Genomic DNA, 23,839 nt, shown 5'->3' with positions numbered 1-23,839 from the left:
CTCTTACCGTCAGGAACCTCGTCTGGTCTCTTCCTCTTCTCGTACACAACAATGATCACCACGAGGATGACAATTTCGGCCAGGATTCCCAAAAAAGGCCAGAGCGGGGCCAGGTGGCTCCGCACCCTGAGGATGGTGACAACAGATGCATAGCCGATGGCATTGGTAGCATTACATTCATACTCGCCAGGGTCTTCTGTGATCTGGAGGTTCATGATGTTCAACTCAGTGTAATTTTCCTTATTGATGATGAAGAAGCGGCCAGAGGAATTGAGACTCTCCTGCAAAAACAGTGATAGTACCAAAGGTCAGAGGCTGTGAGCCAGTATCCAGGAGGGCAACACTGCTCCTGCTCTTATCAGGGCACTGGCTGGAATGAGGAAGCAGGGTCTAGTGCCATCTTTGTCCAGGGAACTTGGAGCACTTCATTATAGACTTTCTTTCAGCTTCAATGACAAATTAACAAACTTCTGCACTCCCCCAAGGGCAAGCACATTTGGGGACCTGAGGCCTCTCTGATGACCTCAAGGTCAGCACAGCACACCCCCTTCACTCTTGTTGAGTTCTGAGAAGTCACATCAAATTTCCTCCACAAACAATGTTAAGAACTCATTCCTAGGCAAGGTAGGGAAATTCACAATTTTCCTTTCCTTCCAGGACTACAGGGTTAGAGGAGAGGTTATTCACTCATCAGATATTTACTGATGTACATGCATGTTTCCTACTAAAGGGAAGGTGAGATAGAGAAAAGACGCAAAAATGATAAGGAGCTTGACTTCAAGAGGAAACCAGACATTCATGTGCTCAGAAGCCCCAACAGAGGGTGTGCAGGGAGCACTGGGACACAGTGTGTGGCCACTGCTGAAGAGTCTTGGGGAGCTTCACAGAAGAACTATTATAGGCACCAGATCATGGCGGAGAGCAGAGCAGCAGGGAGGGGTGCTCCAGGGGAGCAAGGGCAGAGGTGTGAGAGCACAGCACGGGGTGGGTGTGGGGGGACAACTACAGACATGTAGCTCATGGGGTCCTGGCAGGGAAGAGAACAGACTTGTGTATCTTCACCAGTGACAACTAAAGCATGATCAAGAGTAAGAGAAAAGAGGCTGGGCTCGGTGGCTTAGCTTGTAATCCCAGCACTTTGGGAGGCCGAGGCAATTGGATCCCTGAGCCCACGGATTCGAGACTAGTCCAGGCAACTTGGCGAGACCTCAACTTTACAATAAATTTTTAAAAAATTAGCTGGGCATGGTAGTGCATGCCTGTAGTTCTGGCTGAGGTGGAGGATCACCAGAGCCCAACAGGTCAACGCTGGGGTGGCCATGAGCGTGTGTGCCACTGCACTGCAGCCTGGGCGACAGAATGAGACTTCAACTCCAAAATAAAAAAAGGAGAAAGAAGGGGAACACTACCCCAAGTGGCTCTAGGTACAGCATACAATTGTCTGTATTTGGTGTGGGTCCAGCTAACATGGGGGACTCACAGCCTTCAAAAGAAGAGCTATTCTGTGACACCTCAAGAGTTGTATTTCAAGAGGCGAAAATACCCAGAGTAATTCCAACCTGCTTGGCAAAAGCTCAAGGGCCCTTTCCATGTGACCAACAGAAAAAAAACGGGTATTATTTCACCAGCACTTTAGAAAACCTAGTGTCTTGTTGAAAATACTCACCTGAGCACCTCCCCCTCTCCATTTGTCATCCTGATCCCCCCATTAATGGGTCTCTGAAACACAGCAATCATTGTTGCTGTTGGAGTCATTTTCATCACTGGACACTTCAGCATCAAGAGATCATGAAGCCGGAAAAATAATGCACTTAAAATCAGAAAAGTAAAGACATCCCTTGGTTTTGCTACTAACTGACCTCAGTTACCATGGACCCTTCCCAAAGAAGCTGGGTTAAATGCTCTCTAGGGTCCTCTGGGATCCTGCAGATCAACAATCAGAGAGGATACCTGGGACAAGAGGAATGTCGACACCCACTCCAAGAGAGAAAGTAACTGGTCAGAAATCACTAGAACAGAGAGAAAGTAAGAGGCTAAGGCATTAACTTCCAAACACCATCATGAGTCATCCCACAGTCTAAAAAAAGATGTTCTCTATGACCTTGTCTAGAGCAAATCCTGCCAGGTTCCCAATGTCTTAGGCTGCCCCTGGGCCTCCTCGGGCTGCCCCAGTTCCTTCGCAGCATTCTTGTGTTCTACTAATAATTGCCCTCAGAACCTTGTTTTACCAAAAGGCAAAGCGGGTACTCTAAAACCACTTCAAGAACAGTGTTTTCTTTAGGATAAATGCACTAGAATCATAGAAGTTTAAGATTAGGCTTAATTCTTTCAGTATCCTATCCTGAAGGCAAACAATCTAATCCCTTACCAGACAGACAGCTGTGACATAAAATGTACAGAGATTTCACGCTAGACAGAAACTGTATAAACTATTCATGGTTCCAGAAAGGGAGACCCATGCCATGCACACATCCAAGGGTACAACAACTGGTCCACGTGTCTGGACACCCCCAGATAAACACCAGCCAGAGGCCCAGACTGCCTCTACTCACCATGGGCATGCCATCCTTTTTGCGCCATGTCCACTCCGGGTGGGGGTAGCCCACAGACTTGCAGTACATTGTGGCGTCCTGCCCTTCATTCTTGTTCTCGCTCCGTTTATGGCCAGTGATGTCAGGAGCCGCTGGGAGAAAGGGTCAGAAACAGTCACCATGGAACTGTCTTCTGAATAAGGTACCAAAGCTCCACCTACCTGCCCAAAGCCCTGCTTCTAATAGAGTCAGTCTTTACACCTGTCCCCCTCATGTTCGGCTTTGATGAAGAACAATTCAGGTCAGAATTACGGGACCAACCGTAACCCCTGTCCCCACCCACCAAAGCAGCCCAAGCAGTTCTAAATGTTACTGACATGTGAGGCTCTATGATAGAGGCAATTCTCTAGCCTACGGAAAAGGATATAGGCACAACTGCTCTTAATTAAGCCCTCCTTTAAAGAAAATGCAAACATAACAACAATCATGCATCCTATCAAATATCACACATTCCTTTAAGGAAATGAGACATTCTGAAAACTGATAACTACAATCAAATCTATTACAAAATACAGGAAAACAATAAAGGCTTGGAGAATCTACCAAATAAATTACAATGACCAAGGCACTCCCAGGAAAGAGGGAATCCAGCAATTGGGCCTTCAGGAGAAAGAAGAAAGGGATGAATAGGAAATCCAACCAGTGTCCCCAGAGTTATCAACATCTTAAGAATCTGCCTTGTACACCTGATTTGCAACAATCTCTTAGACTGAACCCAGTCAAGGGGAAGTTTTAGACATGCTAGAAATGGTCTTCCTTACTTTTAGGGATCACTTAGGAAGAAATATATAGCACCCACAATCTAAAAATTAGGGAAGTTTCAAGGATTCAAGAAACCCAACGGGAAGCTAACTCTTTGAGTTTACCTTATTTCATCTTAACTCTATTTTTCACACCAGTTACAGTAATCTGACAGCAATAAAACTCAAAGCAGGCCGGATGTCACTGTGTTGGCCAAGACAGGAAAGAGAATTGATAGGCCATGGTCCAAATTCCAGTTTCATTGGTTCTTTAATGATTCTGTGCTTCAGCTCCACACCCATTATCAAATGGAGATAAGTCTCACCCCTGCTGACCTCCCAGAGTTCTTGGATGGAGTCCTAAGACATCAGAACCTCCATGTGGAGACTAAAAACCTGTACAGCTGTATATCATGGAAGAGCCCCATGTACCACCTTTGACTGGCTTGGCTTTTCTTGACTTAAAAACTATCTAAAGTCCTACTACTCACAGCCTGTGCTTCCTAGGCACTAACTGGTACTGGTCTTGTACTCACCCTCCAGAGACCTGGTCTCTATAGCCAGTCCCTACCCAAACTGAGGCCCGGCCAGTGCCGCTCAGTGTTTCGTAGACAGGATGCTATTCAGGAAACATATTTTTGTTTTTCCAGGCAAAGCTGCTTTCTACAGAAGGGAGAAGTTAGGCTGGCTCCCTTGTTCCCACCATGCCAAACTTTTCCCCCACCATGCCAAACTTTTCCCATAGCCACTCAGTCACTTCTCAGGCTGACTGTTCACCCTGGCCACCCTTCCTCAGAGCTTTCTTCAGCCAGTAAACATCAAGCACTCCAAGGAATAAGCTTCACAGCCACACGGTGACCAGATCCTCATCACAGGGGAGACGGGACACACAGGAAAAAGTCTGCCACATGCTGCCTCCAGCCATTTCGTTCATGTGACAAACACTTGCTGAGCACCCACTACATGCCAGGATGTCACAGAGTGGCTGGGCAAGGCCCTTCTGAAATGAATTTTAGCACAATCAGAGGAAAATAAGGGAGCAGGTCACACATCTACAGAAGAACACGAGGTTGAGGGGAAAGCACAGCCCCTGAGGCTGGCACGTGCTTGTCACGTACAAAGAGGAAGGGGTGGTGGGGCGAAGGACAGAAGCAGGGCAGGAGCAGAGGAAGCAGGACCAGTCAGGAGGCTCCTGGAGTGACTCAACTGGGGGAGGTGAAGGAGCGTGCAGGTGGGGAGGAATGGTGAGACGCAGGATGTATTCTGCAGGCTGGGTTAAAGTATCTGTGAAGGGATTGAATGTGGCTTGAGAAGAAAAGGATCAGGAGAATACACAGGTCCTGGCAGAGCAACTGCAACACGGAACTGCCAGGCACCAAGGTGACGGCGACTGCCGAAGAATTGGGGCTTTTGTGTGTTTTTAGTTTGTTTTATTAGGGAACAGAGAAAAAGTGGTGGTAAAAACCAGGAGTTCGAGATTTAGAGCACGGTAAGTTTAAGATACTCATTTACCATCCAGGTGACGTTGTCAAGCAGGCAGCCGAATAGCAAGTCTGAAGCTCAGAAGGGCTAGGGCAGAGATATACATTTCTCACATCAGTTGGTAAATGGTATATTCTCCCATTTTCATTCTCCTTTGCCCCGAAGAGAACACCCACTTTGGGCCAGTTACATGACTAACTGCAAAAGTACAGTGAATTCAGGACTATCAGTTTTTGCTTCGGGGACTCAGCCCCGAGGTTACACAAGAAAACCACCTAGGAGAGCCTCAAAGAGTCACTACTCTGAAAGGACTTAGCCCTAAAGGTCAGGACCTGGAAGGTGGCAAATACCCCCGACCCCCAGCCCCATACCCTGCTTCCCTGTGTGTGAGAGGAGCAACACATCCTCCCCTTATCCACTTCCTGCAATTTTCTAGAGGCTTCTACTTGCAGATGTGAACATGGTCTTGGAGCTGCTGCTGGCCTAGCTCAACACCCCCTCTCCCCACTGCCCTCCATCCTCTGGGGGCCATGTGTGCATAGTATAAGCTTAAGAGAGTCTTCAGTGGTTAGATCTGCTGCTGCTTGTGCCTCACTTTACTGACAAATACTGACTGCAGCTTCGGGACACCTCTTCAACTTAACGTTCTCAAGAGAATAATGTCCTGGTTACTTGCCCATGGGATGGGAGCAACACTAGCACGGCGGTGGAGAGAAAGTTAACCCAAGCCACATTGCTCTATCCCTCTAGCGAGTCATCATGACAATGGACACTTTGGCCTTTGGATCAATGAACAGGTGTGTCACCTCTCTCTATCCTTCAAAGGAGATGCTCAATCAGAATACCTACTCCTGCTCCACCTGCTTAACACGGCAGGGGATCCCCAGCAAGGAAGGTACCCAGACTCTTAGAGCACACATCAGCAGTGGCCAGACCTAGGGCTCAAAGACCCAGGTGGTTTGAAATAGTTCACAGGTTCTTTGATGTGCCTCCCTTCAAGAGGTAGAGCCTGATTGTTTCCTCTGAGTGTGGACTGGACCTAGTGACTCTCTTCCAACGAAGAAAACAAAGCAGAAGTAAAGCACAACTCCAGAGACCAGTTCACAGAGGTCCTGTGGCTTCCTACTCGTTCTCCCACTCACTCTGGCAGGGCTCAACTGCCATGCTAGGGTACTCCAACAGACAGCGAGAAGCCTGTGCAGGCAGAAGTGGAGGCCTACTGCCAACAGTCCCCTGGGGAGTCACCTAGGAGTGGTCTCCAGTCCTGGCCAGGCCTCCTGAGAACTGCAGCCAGAAGCTCACCTAAGTCTCAGGAAAGTCCCTGTGCCAGAATGCCCCACCCAGCTGCTCCCTAACCCTCAACCTCCAGGAACTGACATGATAAGTGTGTATTCTTTTAAGCCACTAAGTTTTGAGGTAACTCATTATGCAGCAATAGGTAACAAACATACTGACCAGCAAGGCAGACATTACCCCATGTTTATACATTGGAAAGCTCAAGTCTGGAAAAGTTTCCTAATGGTGAAGCTAGAACCCAAATTCAGGACTGTCTGAATCCAGCAGCCATGCTTTTTGTAAAGGAGAAATAAACTAGAACAGGGACCACAAAAATTAAAATGTACAACGCAAATGACTGGCAACTGCACAGCAAACAGCCGCTATGTTCTCTTACATGCAGAAGTAATAGAGCACCCTAGACCTGTGGTGGGACTGATCTGCCTGCCTGCCAGAGTTTAGCTCCTCTGTATACATAGTGTAAAGAGCAGAGCTTTGGGCTTGAAGACAGAGAAATCTGGACTCCATCAAGGCTCTATTACTCAACAACTGAGAACCTAAGGCAGACTGTTTAAAGTATTTTGAGTTTCAGTATTTATTTTTGTAAAATGGGAATAATACTTATGTCATAGAGGTCTTGTGAGGATTAAATTTCACCTATTAATCAAGCACATTTGAGCTCAGGGTCAAAAGCAAACATTTAAACTGAGCCATTAGTCAGGGAAACAAAGGCTAAGGCTTACACTCCATCACTATTAATTCTAAGAAATCAGAGATACTGATTATATGCTCTCTCATTTGCTGATATAAACAAGACTTTTTGTTTGTAGCTCTAATAAGGTTTAATCAGGTCAGATACTGACAAATTATATGATTAAGTAAGGCCTATTTTAGTGCATCACCTTTTAAGGGCTTGTCAATTAACTAGGGAGTGCTTAACCAGGTCCTGCTGGTCTGAAAGCAGGTCTGAGAGTCTGGCTAAGCCTCCATATCATGAAGGAAACAGAGTAGATACTCCTTACCTCCCTCTACCCTCTTGGGGACACAGGCTGAGTGGCAAGAGTGATGAGTAGGAGCAACAGAAAGACCCTCAGAAGAGCTCAGTGACCCACGTGGGGACCGAGTGACTCTCTGGCCTTGTTAGCCACATATTCTAATCACATGAGTTAATGGATATTCTTCCAGCCTCCTAATAAATAGCAACGGAGGGGTCCCAAAAGAGTCTTGGTTACCCAACAGCACCTGACCCAATTTCATTATCTGGGCAGTCTGAGCCTTTGACTGAGGACAAATCCGTGTTCCTCAGAACCCTCTGCTGCCCGACCTACCTGCACTAAGAGCAAAGTACCCAGCTTCTTTGCCACGCTGGAGGCTGTAGAAAGTGTCAACTCCGGCAAGAGGCATGATAAGACGAAGCTAATGTTAGTAAAGTTAACAGAACAGACCTAAGAAAGGTAGAGGCCTCTTGTGGAGACTGCTTCCTTGGTGCTCACTTTCCAAAGCATATTCTAACCTAGCAACTCATTTTCAAAGAAAATGTATCCTTAAAGGTGTTGCCAATGAGTGGGCTGTTTCCAAGTAAAGATGTTGATTCTGCATAGATGGTCTTTTTGCTTGCTTTACACAACCTATAAAATCCCAGGTACCTCAACTTTGTTGCAGGCAAAATGAAGGTAGAGAGGGAGAGTTAAGATTTACTGTTAGCAAAGGGCTAAGCCCAAGAAGGAACATAAGACTGGTCAAGATGGATGCAAGGAGAATGTGGGCTTTTCCATCCCCAAAGTAGACCCAGAGCTGGCTGTGAAGACTGGACAGCCTAGGACAGGTGCCGCCTTCTGCAGGTAAAATCACTGAGGCGGCGGTGTAGAAATTTCCCCTGAGACAGTGATTCTCAGTCCTGGCTATATGCTAGGAACATCTGGAGTGCTTTTTAAAATGCTCACACCCAGGCCACACTTCATATGAATTAAGTCAACTTTGAGAACCTCTGTTCTAACACCTTCCCTGGCAACAGCATTGGAGATCAGGTGTCCTCATAAGATAGGCAGATGAGGCTGTGGAGGTGTGGGGTCACTGAGGTGACATTCTCCAAGCTGAGAGGCTGACAATCAACACCACTAAGAAAATGAGCTTGGAAATAACTTCCTTCAATAACCAACCTCTCACTAGTGTCCACAAAAGGGAGTTCAGACTGTCAGAGCCATCCAGAACCAAGGAACACCAGGGAATGGCAATCTCATTCCTCTCCCTGCTGCACTTGAGGAGTCTGAGGTCCAGGAAGGGAAGCAACTGATCAGAGCCACTGTGAGTTAATGGCAGGGCCAAAATGAGAACCCATGTCTTCCAATTCTCAGCCAGAGGCCTTTTAAATGTCATAAACTGAACACAGCAGGACGGCTTAGTGCTTAAAAGCACAGGCTCTGGAGCTCAAGTGCCTGATGGGAACCATGGACTCTGTCACTTTGGGCCAGCCATAATTCCCCCTGGCTTCAGTGGTCACACCTGGGAAGTGGAGCTAGCAGCACTTATCCCACAGGGTTGTGAAAAGTAAAGGAGAGAAAAGGAACAAGCGATGCACCTAGCAGAGAGAACAGCATAAAGTGCGCAGACATGTGAGCTCTTCTTAGTCTTATTAAGGAAGGTCAGGGTGGCACTCTGAAGAGAGGAAAAGCAAGTCAGGTTGGGCTTACCTACCTATGAGCCACATGGCAGGGACGGTCTGGGGGCTGAGGGTGATGCTAGGAATGCCCTAGGAGCTTCAAGATATTACCATTATACCTGCAAAGACTTCTTAAGTTATGGCAACTATGAGTCAGAAGAGACTGTTTTGACATCAGCTCTGACCTAAAGGATGTCACAAACTCTAAGCATCTTCACCTGTCAAACTAGCGGTCTTTCCCATCTGTTAAATGAAGAAAGAACTTGAAAAGGCCGTGCAGGCTCAAAGTGCTGTACAAATGTGACATGTTTACTATTACTTCTAGCAGTGGCATGCACACACAGTCTATCTCGGCCAGTTTGGGTCATGATACATCCCTTGTAAGGCACTGTGACAGAGCAGGAAACAGGAAAATGGGGCAAGGCCACTTACAGAAATCTTAACACTTACTCCTAACAGTCAAATGCAAAGAAAGCTGAGGAGGAGGAGGAGAAACACAAGATCAGCTCTGGCTCTCACAGCAACCAGAAGACTGAAGCTCATCTGAAATGTGCAATAAGCAGGGAGAATGCCCTGACAAGACACGAGGTGCAAGCCTTTCTGGGGCTGCAATGTGCTTCTCACAAGAGGCAGTGGCACATGTGCTACAGAAGATTTGCGAGCCATCAAAATCGTTTTCCAAAAAATAGCAACAAAACTCCAATTCTTTGTTTCTTGCATTAATCAAAATGGTTAAGTGTCTGGGAATCATGAGAAAAAATGTCTCTTTTACTTTGTAAATGATACAAAAAGTTTTAATTTGCTTCTTTTATGAGTTTTTTTTTTGTGTGTGTTGGAGTCTCACTCTGTTGCCCAGGCTGGAGTGTGCAGTGACATGCTCACAGTCACTCCAGCGTCGACCTGCTGGGCTCTGGCAATCCTTCCACCTCAGCCTTCCAAGTAGCTGGAACTACAGGCGTGCACTACCACACTCAGTTAATTTTTTTCTTTTCTTTTTTTTTTTTTTATAATGGGGGGGGGGGGTCTCGCCAAGTTGTCCAGGCTGGTCTCGAACCTGCAGGCTTAGGCAATCCACTTGCCTTGGCCTTCCAAAGTGCTGGGCACATTTTTTTAATTTTAGAAAAGGAAAGGGAAAAGGGAGAGAGTTAAGAGGTAAGGGTTGAAAAATGCCAGGGATAGAACATTTCAACACCTATTTATTCATGAATTCTCTATGATAGGGGTGGAGTCTCTGGAAGACAGTCTCTGAAGGGTCAGAAGGCTGGGGAGAGAGCTGTCCTCCCAATGTGAGCTAAGTGGATCCCAGGGAGGTGGGCTCTGAGCAGTGGCCCCAATCAGGCCTAGCCCCTGCCATTTCCCATGCCCTGGCCATCTTCCTCCTCATCACCTACTCAGATCAACTGCAAATACCTAAGAAATGCAGCCCTTCACAGGGCCTACCTATTTACACTGTGGCTCATTTTTGTCCTTTTAAAAAAAAAGAGGAAAAAATAAACCCTTCCTCAGATGCAAGTCCTCCCATTCTACATGGCCAATACCCTCCTCACAGTACCCAAACAAAGAGCCGCAGGTTCTGGTTTCCAAGCACGGCCACCTCAGGTCTACTCCCGGGCCACATTCCTCACTCTGATTCAGCGCCCTTTCCTTTTGTACACCACAGGTAACTCAAGATTTGGTGATGTGACAGACAATGCCCAGTCCCTGGCTAGCGTGAGTCCTTTAGTCCTCACAGTACTGAGTCCAGATAACACCCAGAGGTGTTCTGAAAGGCAGGAAATGCCAGATGGGGAAGAAACGGCTGAGGGTAGAACTGATACTGAAGAAATATACACAGATGGTCTGAATTATATGCCCTGACATGCTGATTCAGCTAAAGCCACAAATGAAGGAGATTCTCAGAGACCCCTTCAGCTAAGAGGTCCCTTATATTCCCTGAATCTTCAGTTCTCAAGTACAAACACCTCTGACCTCTCCATCACTCAGCAGATTTTTCAAATCACTACAGCTATAAAAAGATTAACTGTCTCTTACCTCCACCCCAGAGGGCACTAGGGGAATAAGCTGAGACTTTCTATGAAAGTGCTTGGGAATCAGCGCGCACTCTCTCTCTCTCTCTCTCTCTCTCTCTCTCTCTAAATGCAAGGCAGTTTTTCTACCCCAATCACAAATGGAAGCTAGCTTAGAATATAAGCCTGGGCCCACAGGAAACCCTTTTAAACAGATACAGAAAAAGCCAAATGCTCTGCCTTTACCAGACTCAACTCTCCACAACCCAAAAGACAAGACAGTAAGCGTCCAGCTGTTTCTATCCAGGTGCTGGGGGCGAAAGAGAGAAAGAACCTAACCCTAACCCTAACCCTAACCCTTACAAATGTTCTTGGGCGATAAACATACACTGTATCATCCAAGGTAGTCACTGAATATGCTTTAGGATTTTTATACAACAGAATTTTCTCTTCTGTAAAACCAAGGTAACACCCCCTGCCTCACTTTCTCACAAGTACAGTCAGATGCAACAGTGCCCAGCAAGCACCTTGAACATGATGTTATGTAAAACACTCCTGGCCTGAGCCTCCTGCTCTGACCCTGCCACCACTGCTTCCTATCTACTAAAGAGAAGATGAAGACCGATGGCATTGAGGCCACTGATGCCCACCCTCTCACACGGCCAACCAAATGGAAAAACCACTTTGGTTTCCACTCCCCAAAGTGCCGCTTAGAAATCATTAACTCCAAATCAATAGCGATTACAGTTAGTCAGGACTTGCAATTGTGTGTAATTATCCCTTAGGCCTGGGGAGGACAATTAACTAGACACCCGCTCTTGCCCTCCCTCACCCATCTGGTCCCTTTGCTCTGTCTTTGTGCCAAAGGCTCAGCCAGGAATGCTGCAGGGCCTCAAGTCTCCCTGCAGAGCTGGCACCATTAGGCTGTGGAAGAATCCCACCGGCTTAGAAAAAAATGTTTCCCCACGCCCTTCATTCTTATGTTGAACGTGTGTGGCCTTCTGCAAACAGAACAACCCAGATCTCCCTGAGAAAAGCCACCGAAGAAATCAAATGCCATGTTCTCCCACCTGTTGTGACCCTGTCTCACCTAAGTCAATCCCTCAGGTATTCAGAATTAAATCTAGCAGCTGGAGGTGGCAGTGGCCATCTCCACATCAACTCCCAAGTTAGCACTGTGTCGCCAAAGTGTTCCCTTCATTTACTAACACCATATACTGGAAACTTGAAATGTGTCTAAGCCTTTCTTGAATCTCCACTTTTAATCTTCCAAATATTCTAAGGAAGACCTAAGTACCCATAATATAAGCCCTTTCTCCTGAATGTATCCTTCCAGCTTCCAGGGATGATCCTATGGACTTAAGAAAACAAATCTGTGTCCTCCCTCAGCAAAATGAAAAACAGAAAATAAAAATTTCTCGTCTCTCCAGCCTGACCTCCATCAGCAGCCCTGCCTTCCCAGGGTCACTGGGAGTTGAGATCTGGGTTCTAGACTAGATCTGCCACAAACTCACAGAGGGACATGGAGCCAGAGGTTTTGCTTTTCTGGGTCCCAGATGCAACATGAGAAGCTGACATAGATGATGTCAGGTAGCTCCAACTTCTATAGTCCTATCTGCGCTTCTTGGAACTCTCTGCTACAACCTCGCCCTTATGCTGCCATGCACCCAAAGGCTGTCTACTGAAATTCTAATAAATTATCCACAGAAACTGATATTCACTGTACTTTCCCCAGTCCTGCTGGCCCACTAGAGACCTATGTTATCATCCTTGTAAGGCACTGCTTTTAAAGCTATACATGCTTTAGCCACACAAATTGCCAACATTCAAACATTATTCACACATAAAAACCTCAGTTTCATATAGTTCAACCTACTGTATCAGATTATTTTATCCTAACACCCCATAAGGTTAAACAGTGTTGATATAACCATTTTACAAATGACGAAAAAAAAAAAAAGAGAAGTTAGTAACTTGCCAAGGCCACAAAGCTAGCAGATGATGGGGTCAGAGTTTAAAACAAGGCAGCAGGGCTACCGGTTCTAACTATCATTGACTCTCAAAATGGAAACGAGGAGAGCGTGAAGCCTGGGAGTACAGACCAAGGCAATGTTATGGGAGGAGAGTGAGAGGCTCACACCAAAGCCTCTGCCGGGTTGTACCTTTCACTTCAATGGTGGCGTTGGCTTTAGGAGCGCTGACAAAGTGATAGACGCAGTGGTATTCGCCTGAATCCTCAGCTCTCGGCTTATTCATCCTGCATAGGTAAGAAAAAAATCAAGTGAGGAAGCTGGGAATAATCAAAACATAAAGAAAAGGAGAATCACAGAGACAGCCAGGGGCACTGTTTTGCAAATTCTACCCCTGAAGACAACTCACCTCCTCCTAACTAAAAGCAAAAATGCCCTCTGTGCATCCCAAAACATTAATGCCTTGCTCTTTCCTGGGTGCCAGGAAGACGAAGGTGGAATGGCATGTGATTCCTAATCTCAAGATGCTCCAATCTGTGTGGAGAAAAAACTGCACAATGTCACCAAAGGAAGAGGGCTGCACAAAGTACAAATTACACTCAGATGTAAGAGGGGGAACCATCACTAAAACCTTCTCACTTACCTGGGGGCTCCAGTCAGGTAAACAAGGATGGGGAAAATGCTTTTTCCGAGTATCTCTAAAGAACTCATTTGGTAGGTCTGCTCTTCCTACCCTGTCTTGTAGCAGCATGCCTTTAAATAATACTACTCACTAACAGGACTCAGGTAATTAAAAACAAAAAACAAAAACAAACCGAAAACCTGCTATCAGAGCATCAGCTACAGAGATGCAGCTAAAAGGCTGACCACAAACTCAGGGCTCCACCTATTTCCCCAGCCCCTGCCACTTGCACTTACTACTCATTCCAAAAGAGAAACACAGGTTAAGAGATTATGGATGAGGGGAGAGACAGCCCAACCCCAGGGCTGTCTCAGCATATCCATGTCAGTGTAATATTCTATAAGGAACAGTCAAGATGTCTTGTCAACTTGACACAGTGCCTCTTCTTAAATCAATATGTTCCCCACAATAAAACAGACACAAGTCAGCTGCTCTTAACAAGTGTTCCAGAGTTTAAGGAGCAACAGCTCAATTATCAGGGCTTAGACTGACTCTAAGTTCATCGAGAAATACTTGGAAAGATAACTCCCACATTTGAGGCCATGCCTATGGGCTCAAAGTTTATTTTGTACTAGCTACTGGGAAGAAATTAAAGGAAATGGAAAATGTCCCATGCAGGCTGGGCAGAGGCAGGGTTCTGAAACGGGCCCAATGACCTCCTCAGTTGTTATTCCACAAAATGTGAAACCCCCAAAGCACCCTAAGGATGCAGAAAGCCCCTACAGAACTTCAAATAAGCTGAGAAAAAAAATATACGTATTTTATAAGTCAAGCTGAAACTTTATGAAGTTACAGTTCAAAGCTTTGTGGGCAACAGTACAAGACTTGAGAGAAACATGACTGGATGCCTGCTATCTTAAAAGAGCTATTATGAAAAACAAGTCTGTAAAATGAATGGACAGAACAGGAATAAATACTTTTCACTCTACATAACACCTTCATTTGATTAACTAACCCTTTTCAAACTATAAAGATAAAGCTGAGGCTGTATTTCCATTTTACATCAGAAGGAACTACAGTAGAGACAGTGTAACCAACTTGCCAGTAAGTAGCATTGTGTAACAGGAAAATAAAATTCTAGAGAAACTTCGAAAAAGTCAGAAGACCTGAAACCTAGCCTTGATTCTGGAACTTCTTAGATATAGTATTTGGCCTTAAAGCAGTCAAGAGTTACTCTCTGAATCTTAGTTTCCTCAAAAAAGAAAGAGAAGATCCACAAATTCATGTGGATCAAATAAATAAGAGGTGTGAGACGATCTCAAAGCTACACAACATTGCAGAATGCCCTTGCTATTCCTGGGTACACAGGCTTCCTGGTTTCACTTCAGTGCTTTCTTTGCATTGTATCAATCTGCCAAGGAGGATTACCTGATCCTTTTCCAGATCAGTTTCAACCATGAACAAACTACTCTGAAAGATGAGGTGCCACATGTTCTAGATATTCCAAAAAGCACCAAATGTGGGGGTGCTGGGTAACTCCCATTAGCAAATATCCTCCTTTCTTCAAAGATTATTCCCAGGCTACCATCCTCACTCCAGATCACTAAAGAGCCCTGGATCCACTGGTGTTTATCAGGTGGCAGTGATGCTAAACACCCTTAAAAGGTAATTCACTAGGAAATCTACCCAGTAGAAAGATCACTTAGGGAGATGTCCTGCTCCTAGAGCCTCAAAGCAGACTTTTGAGATCTGATTCTTCAAACCCCACTGGATGAAGTCAAGAGATCGCATTCTAATTGGGACTCTCCTATGGACTAGCATTGCTACCCTGAGCAAATCACTACCTCCTGACTCAGTTTCTCTATTATAATAGTGAGGAGACCATCTATGGCTCTCAAAACTGATTGCTCATTAGAATCACTTGGTAATCTCTTATACGAGTCCTAAGCATTGCCCCAGATCTACTGGGTTAAACCAAATATACCCCATGTCCCTTCCATGTGCAGTAGTTATAGGTGGAGACTACTAGTTATGGATCGAGGAAGCTCGGCCCCACTTCTGCCAGTCTTTCCAGGTGCTGCCAGTTCCCCTCACCTGTATTCCATGTTGCTGGCATTCTTACGAGTGGCCGTCAATTCCACTCCATTCTTTGTCCAGTAGCTGTATGTGAGGGTGTGAGAGCTGGAGGTGAGGTTACACTGCAGGGTGACAGGGAGAGGAGGGCCGTCCCGAATAATGACCTCTTCACTGGTGACAATCCTTGGCTCTGTAATAAGAGTGCACAATGACAGGGGGCAATAGCTTTCCATCCGCTGCTGCCCTGGCCTGAGAGTTGGACGGGGTGGGAGGGGGAGACCAGAAGAAGAGGGGAGGCAGACAGGACCACATGGGGAATTTCACTTCACCACTTTGGAGGAAGTCAAGAAAGGAAAAACAATGATTATAAGCAAATGACCACTAGCGCAGACAACAGCCTGAGACCAGCTGGCCTAGACGTGAAAGAATGGGAGTATTATGGGGGCTTACATTGGCAACAATCCACTTACACTTTTGAATATCACTGTTATGACATAAGAACCACCAAACTATGCGGCTTCGATTAAAAACCCAGGCTCCACCTTGCCATTCTGAAGACAAAGGTCACATGATTTATATAACTAAGAAGCTGCCTACGGTGTCACTGAGCCTTGGAACAGTAATAGGTATAATCAGATAATACATGTATAGCTTTTCCCACATTTAAATGTTAAACCTACGGCAAACCAGCCATGGCCATTATGTATGCAGAAAAAGTGCGAATCCTTAAAGCCAACTTCCTATTGGAAGGCTCTTACATTTGAGAAATGGTGCTGAAGCAGAATTCTTAAGGAACCATCCATTCTTTTCTCAGCCCATTATTTCCAAAGCAACATTTTTTCAGAATTGCACTTTAAAACACATTCCATTGTGAGATAATATAGTTATAACTAGAGTGCAATGTTTTGTTGATATGATGGGCTTCTAGAATTTTAGAAAGGCTACTGAATCCCACTCTTTTTTTAAGAGCTAGAAAAGTGAAATGACTTGTGTAAGGGCATAAGTACTATTAACCCTTTGCACTCGGAGACATCTCGTGGATCACCTACCAGCAATTCAACTGCACTTTTTTACGAAACAGTTAAAAACAACTCACTTCATATTAAATAGTATAGGCTGGAACCAATTATTTTATTGTAATATTTGGCTTATAATGTAATTTTAGACATTGAGGAACCTATTTATGAAAAAAATCAAAATTTCATATCTCATATTTTTCTAATGTGTGGTAACATGTGAAACTGTCACCAACATGCATTGCAGGTTCATTGATAAATGTTGTACAATAGTAGTAACTTGCTGGACATCTTCCACCTGGCGTTTTTCTATTCAAGCAGACAGTGCAGTCTCGTTTTCTTCCTCCTACATTAATAAATGTAGTTTATTGTCCAGTCTGTTGTTTGAAGATGATGTGGAAGGACGCAAGCGTGATTCCTGAAAACTACTTCTCAACTGATCCATCAGATGCTAGACAAATTTCAAACAGGACATAGGTTTTTCATTGTTTTTGAAAGAAAAACTTCAAGGAAACATACATTTTTGAAAATTTTGCATCTGCATAAGTTTGTCCTGTATAACCACCAGCAATCTCTTTGTTTCCCCTGGGAGGGAACATCTGAGTGGTTTGCTAGATTTCTGGTATCCCCCAGAGGAGACATTCGAGTGCAAAGGGTTAATGGCAAAGTTGGCCTACAGGACACATCTGCCTCAATTCTCCATTCCTGCCCCCCTCCCGGCCTGAAGGTCACATCACCCCTCCTTCTACCCTCGGTGTATACTTCACCTTCTAGTTCTATGCTGAGCTTAGACAACCTGGGACCACTAGTTTATCTACAAAAATAACCTATCTGAGTCAAATATTATAAGATATTGAGCAGAAATTTTTAAAGTCACATTGTATCATTCCTGAAAGTTTCATCTTTCAAGCACACTGAAATCCATCACTATAAGAAAGTTGAGACATTTCTATGTGTTTGTCTTTTGCTGTTGTCCATTGTCTTAAATTTTTTCCCCAGGCTTAGTTCTTCTTCTACTTGTAGTCATGTAGTCAAACACTTTCAGGTGAAGTCTAAACTAACAAATCTTTTTTTGATCCATACTGAAAGGTATTTGCTTTTTTATTTGTTTTCCAACTCTCTCTCAGGACCCTTGGCTGACTTGGTTACTTCCTGTCTAGGGTCTGCAGCAACTCCCCTCCCATTTGATGCAGTATAGTGTGATCCTTCACTCAAGGACAAAATTCTCTCCCTCCACTGGAACTCAGTTGTGCTTGCTGTTCAGGGAGGGGGACAAGATGGAGAAATTATGGGGACCTCCTATCCAATGGAACATTTCTGACTGTAGAGTTAATGTCTTCAAAGAAACTTGTAATAAAACAAATCCTTCAGTTTGCTCCATTAACCAAATGGTTCTAGCTATTTTCCAACTCTGGCAAAAGGATAATGGTTATCTTCCATTCAGCACTGGTCCTTATCGTTAACACCAAACAGGGTCTCTATGTACAGATAATGGAGGCATAGCAGCCACTAAGACAGAAGCAGATGCATGTCAACACGTTAGCGCAGTGGTGTCCCATGGTTTCCAAGACACACTGGACAGAAGCCAAATCCCTGGGCTTTAAGAAGTCGAGCAGAACGGCTGCAAACCCTGCAATGGAAGGCGCACACACACCATCAGCAGAAAGCATCACAATTCCAAGAAAAATAAAAACCAAGCAAAAACAAAAGAGAAAAAAGAGAGCCAGTACTCCACAGAAGAGAAATTAAAAAATATAAAGGCAACATTAAAACCCAAACACATTTTGATTTTTGCTGAATTTTTATTATCCAATTTCATTTTCTGTTCCACTTGGGACTCTCCTTCTGGCTCTTCCTCTCAGATTGCACTGAGAAAGGGTGAACCCTGAGAATGAGGCCAGACGCTTCCAGATGTTTAAACAAAAGGAGGCCAAAGTAAATGCTCCTCTTACCTGTGGTGATGCAAATGACCACTGCAACCCAGGGAGATTAAGAAGCTGATGAAAGCAACCTGGTAACTTTCTGCTAAGAATTCTTGGAAGGCAAAGGAAAGTAGTTTCCCTAAATGTTAAAGATCTGGGAGAGAGTCAGCTGGGAGCAAGTGACAATTTCAATAGGTTTTAAGTATGATTCTGCACCATGGGAGGGTGGTGAGGTAGGGTCAACCTGCCTCCTGGGACTACTCTATGTGAAAAGCAGTGCTAGACCGAGTTCTTTGGCCGTGGTGCAACATCTGCAATTTGCACCAGGATGAAGGTGGGGCTTTTATTTTTGTGGCCAAGCACTGCCCAGTCAAGGTCCAAGAGAGATGAACACCTAAGGAGGCGCTGCAACACTTCCACCTGCCACTGACTCCTATTTAGAAGCAGCGAGAGGAGGCTCTTACCCTAGCCACCATGCATATGTAAAGAGCATGCTGTGGCCAGAGAGACACCCTGAAACTGGGCACATTTCTCCTGCCTTGCATGACTTGCAGAGCTTTGGGGAAAGTATGGCCAGGAGGTCATTCTTAGATTTCAACCTCCTCTTGGAGGCAATGTCTTGGGGAATGCTGAGATCATAAAACATCCAATCAGAGTTGATTCCAGAGTGTTTAAAAACAAAAAACAAACAAAAAAAAAACAGCAACAACAACCTCCTGGGTCTCCAAAACAGCTTACTAAGGCTAACAGACTGATGGGAAAGTTAAGGGCAAAACTGACTAGCCACATACAGATACCCTAAGTTAGGAAACTGCTTTTCTAGGTAAACTGGGGGAATGCTCTGTACTCCAGGACTGGTAGACAGGTATCCAAAGTCTCATCCTTTTCTGGCCCCCAGGCACGGTCATTCTAGTAATGAGCCAGGCTCCTGGAAATACAAGCACAAATGCCAGCCCAGCCCATGCCTATCAACTTCCACAAACCTCTGTGGCCATTTGGGTAATTCTGCTTTTATAAGGAAAGGAGCAAGGGGGCAGGAGAAGGAGACGTGCAAGGGAAAAAAATTGTTTAAAAAAAAAATCACTGGGTTAATGTTCCCCGTTTTCACATAGACAAGGTTTTCTTTTTCCTTTTCCAGAAGCAGGTTCTCTGAGTCAACAGTGCCAACTGCAGCAGCCTCTCCTACCTCTCCTCAAAAGACTTTTTTCCTTCCCATAGGGGTCTTCAAATCACTACAAAGAGCAATCACTAATTTTCCATGTAAAGTACAGGGACTCGGGACACAGGTCATATTACCTCCTGTATTACTACCAAATTCCTCATAAAAATCATATCTGTTTTTACTTTCTCGCTCTAAATTGATCCGCTCTCTAAGCTAATTCCACTCACTGAGTCCTTGAAGAGAAAGGGAAAAACCCAGAGGATCTCTCCATTAAGCAGAGAATGCCCCTTAAGCACAACCAGGTCTGGCATGAGGCTAGAAGTCGCTTGGCCAGAAGCACTGGTTCTGTGGGAGCTTCTGCCTCTCTCTTTCCTCTCACACAAGTAGCCAGCCACTTTCAGAAGCTCCTGTGTCACGCATCACTTGTACCTCCTGTAAGAGATTAAGAGGAGGATTCTGAGCCAGCCTCTCAGTTCACCCATCACTGAGAGGACTAGAACAGGATTAGAATTTAGTTTCCTCTTTTTTCAAGACCCAAAGAAAAGGCCAGTGTGAAGGGCTTCTACACTAGTTCTGGGGTTGCCATCTTTGGGCTAAGGCACAATGTACCAATAGCCAGTCATCAGAGTCAAAAAATGAACAGGAATCAGATGCAACTCTGACTCTGAGACAGAGTGATGGGGTTTTTAAAAAATAGTTTGCAGCTGAATATCACTTGGCACCTAACAGCAAGACACATGGAGGAAGCTTCAGGCTGCTGCTTTGAGGAGAATAGGAGGTGGAAGGTCTGGCCCAGCGAGGAGCAGACTGCTGCACTGGAGGGCTGGTATCAGAGAAGCACATGCTACTTCTGGAAAGAAAAAGAGCCGGAACTATGGAAATACCCAAGCTTACATGCCACCCAACAACCAAGACATACCACCACACTGCACCCATGGCAACATTCCCATCACAGAACAGGATGACACCAAGTCACAGTGAGGGGAGAGGCTGGGCAGACAAAACAGAAAACCACAGAGGTGATGGCAGCTACTCAGAGAGCTTCAAACAGATGAACAGAAGAAATAAATAGTTAGACTGGGGAGAGAAACAAAAATAGAAAGGCACCAGAGAAGAAATCAGCAAAAAGGATAGCAGGAAACCTACTACAAAATTAAAGGGCAGGGAAAGAAACATTTTCAACACTACCCTCCCTTGGCTGGTATGAGTTTCAAAAGTTTTTCACTTCCCCAATTCTCCCTCCCTCCTCTCCCAACGCAGATGCTTTGGGACAGTCACAGATGTCCTCAAGTTCTTTGTTCCTGAGAAGAAAGACACAGAAAAGGGCTGGGGGATGAGGGAGGAAGCAAGGACGGCAAAGAAGAAAAAAAAAGTTGCCACAGATGTTTCCATACACTACAACCAGAGGGTCGTGGGTTTGAAAAAACGGAGACATGGGGTGGGGTGAGCGATCATACTGGGGAAAAGGGGAAGGAAGCGGAAGGGAAGGATCATCGGGCCACCTCTAATGACTACAGTACTGCTACCGTAGGGTGCTGGACTCACTCTGAAGGACGCTTATGGTGGCCTGGGCTCGGATCCATGTTATGGAGGGGTTTTGCCTCAAGTCATTCCTCTTGGGGTCGTTGCTGGCCCTGCACTCGTAAGTCCCAGAGTCCTCCAAGGTGAGCCGGGTTATTCTCAGCACACTCACGCCGTTTGACCCGTAGGCGGTGTTTACGGTGACACGGCGCTTCCGAGCACCGTCCCACAGCTGTCTGAAAGACTCTGCCCGGTTGACTTCTGCGTACCACCACTGGATCTCTGGCGTGGGGCTCCCGACCACGTCACAGTACAGCTCAAAGGCGTCCCCCGTGAGCTTAGTTTCTGACATGGGCGACTTGACAAACCCAGCTAGAGGGAGGGGGAGCAGGAATGCAGTGACAGGCCAATCAGAAAAAAAAAAAAAAGAATCAACAGGTGTTAATAGTAATGTAAAGAAAAGAAAAGAAAAAAGCAAATGAGTTGCAAAGAACAAAAAAAGGATTCATTTTTAAACTATAAAGAGACAGTAATAGCAATTCATACAAGCTTTTAGAAGAAGAACCACCCTGGGAAGCTCAGAAAGCAAAGGCAGGCTAGTTACAAGCTGGGGCGGCCCAGGTGCTGGCAGGCAGAAGCAAGCCCACTGGAAAGCACTGAGCAATGGGCCCAGCTGGGAGGAATGAGAAAGCCTGTCTTGGGGAAGGCCTCTCTCTTTCGAGCACAAACCATTCATCACCTTTGCAAACCCAGGCAAGTGATGAAAGATCACCAAAGTGCCAGCAAGTTTCTATGCCAAGTCAGGATGTCCCTTTCAGATGGGCACTTTTTAAAGATGCAAAGTCTTTTGCCTCAACAGGACTTGTTAACGGACCTATAGTGCCTTCTCTTGGGATTCAGAGTTCACATTTCAACTGAAAGAGTAGCAAACTTCTCTCTCATGAAGAGTTCAGACTAGACTTTCTCCACCTCCTATTTTTCCCTGGGCAAACAACCCAGCTGTCCTTGATATGGCAGCTTCTACCTGAATGCAGACCCCTCGGTCTCAGGAGAACGAAACAGTCTGCACTTTACACTAGCATAAGATACTTTGGGGCCAGCTCAGGAGTGGGGCCAACAGTACCAGCAACCCAATCCACTGTCATGAGTGGAAGGACTATACCCTCCATAACTCCAGAAATCCACATAACCTGAAACATCTTCTGAAAAGCCACTTGACAGGCTCTACATAGCTTACTTGCCTGGCTTCTAGAAGCCAGCTCAAAAAGAATGAGAAATGTACACTGATGAATTAAACTGAGGTTGACGCCTCCCTCCACTTGCCCATAGTTGGCTTGAGGTTACAGTTCCCTAAGACAAGGTAGAAATGGCATAAAAAGAATTTTAGAAATCCAGGCTTATTTGGAGTTGGGCCTATAGGAAACAAAATTACAAGAACACTCTCTCTTACCCACTCACTCCACCTGGGGTTCATTCAGCATTTCTACCAACTCAGACACTGTCCTAAGGTACAGGGCAAGAAACAGAGAGAAAGCACTAAGCAGCTGGGCAACCTTCCTTTGGAGAACCTGGGCAAGCCAGCCCATCTGCAGTGAGCAGAGAGTAAGGTCGGGACATGCCAATATCAAACTAAGAAGATTCCAGAGGAGAGGAAGAACTAAATGGGACAGTTTCCTACAGTCCAGAAGCCAAGGATGTAACAGGGCTAGTGGAAAATGAAGCTTACTAAATGGAAAAGTTTGTTTATCCCTAGCAGTATTTGCCTTAGGAGATAAGCCCCACCCCATTGTTAAGGGAGGTACTATTTTTATTTAAGTAGAAGACCTCCAAATTCATACTAGGCTTTCAATTCTTCAAAATTTCAGAATCTAGGGAGCACAGGAATGCAGTATTAACAGGCTTTAACTAAATGTTCTGCCTTTAATATGCCATTCAAAAGCACCTCTTCAAATCTGGCCCACATTCCTAGTAAGGAAAGACATACTAGAGGCCCCAAGTACCAAACAGATGTCATTCTCAGACGCAGGAGAAGTTTCAGAATTACAGAAAGGAGTCTCCAAGCCCCTACATGGAAAGTTAAGCTTACTGCCAAGTAAAGTTGTATCTGAGGAGCCAGGACTCGGTCTCACAAACTGCCACCTGGCCACCCTCAAAGTCAATGCCAGCTAATATAAAGAGAGAGAAAAGGAAGCTGGTTTTATTCATTTTATTACTGGTTCAATCACCAGAGCAAACTGGTTATCAGTAAATCCCTGGAATGCAGTAAAGAGTATCATTCTGTTTTAGTCATATTCTTCATCATACAAAGTCTTATAATCACATTGTGAACTTGGGGAGGTAGTGCCTCTACAATGCTGCAATCATGCACTTTATTATACTCTAAAACTCAGTTATTTTGTATGTTTTCCTTCTTCTGAATTGCACTGCAAAGCAGGCTTAGACTCAAGCCCATTATGGATCTACTGACCACGCTAACGTACAAAGGATGCCTGCAAGTATATTCGGAACCAAGAATCCACCCAATTCCAGTGTGACTCCAAATCCCAACAGCATACAATTCAGGGAGCTGAACACCAGTCTACACAGGATTCCCACTCAACACAACTGAGTAAGTTCCTCAGCCTGACTGTGCCACCCCAGGTAATACTGCTTCCAGGGAGGAGGCAAGCTGGTCTGAGGCAGTTCAATTTTCTACCTGTAGCAAGAGAAATGGAATGAAGATAACAATGTTCTTTGAATTAGCAAAATATATGATGTATATTTAAACAAACTTATTTAAAAACAAGAATAAAAGTCC

General features: G+C 45.2%; 1 protein-coding gene across 3 annotated transcripts in view; it reads right to left on the bottom strand.

Moving 5' to 3' along the window:
• NPTN (neuroplastin) overlaps nt 1-21,561 on the bottom strand; it is a 31,297-nt gene extending 9,736 nt beyond the window's left edge. For all 3 annotated transcript variants that reach the window (XM_021707628.1, XM_021707629.1, XM_021707630.1), the window contains exons 1-5: nt 21,067-21,561; nt 15,440-15,611; nt 12,916-13,010; nt 2,553-2,683; nt 8-281 (exon numbers count right to left, since the gene is read on the bottom strand). In XM_021707628.1, coding sequence (XP_021563303.1) covers nt 8-281; nt 2,553-2,683; nt 12,916-13,010; nt 15,440-15,611; nt 21,067-21,394 — 1,000 coding nt within the window. In that variant the 5' untranslated portion in view covers nt 21,395-21,561. The remainder of the gene's footprint in view (nt 1-7; nt 282-2,552; nt 2,684-12,915; nt 13,011-15,439; nt 15,612-21,066) is intronic.
• Nucleotides 21,562-23,839: the final 2,278 nt, after the last annotated feature.

The sequence above is a fragment of the Carlito syrichta genome, unplaced genomic scaffold (assembly GCF_000164805.1).
Source record: "Carlito syrichta isolate Samal-C Ts95f unplaced genomic scaffold, Tarsius_syrichta-2.0.1 Scaffold122049, whole genome shotgun sequence".
Lineage (NCBI taxonomy): Eukaryota > Metazoa > Chordata > Mammalia > Primates > Tarsiidae > Carlito > Carlito syrichta.
Note: the sequence above shows the minus strand (reverse complement) of the source record. Positions and strands in the feature narration are given on the sequence as shown.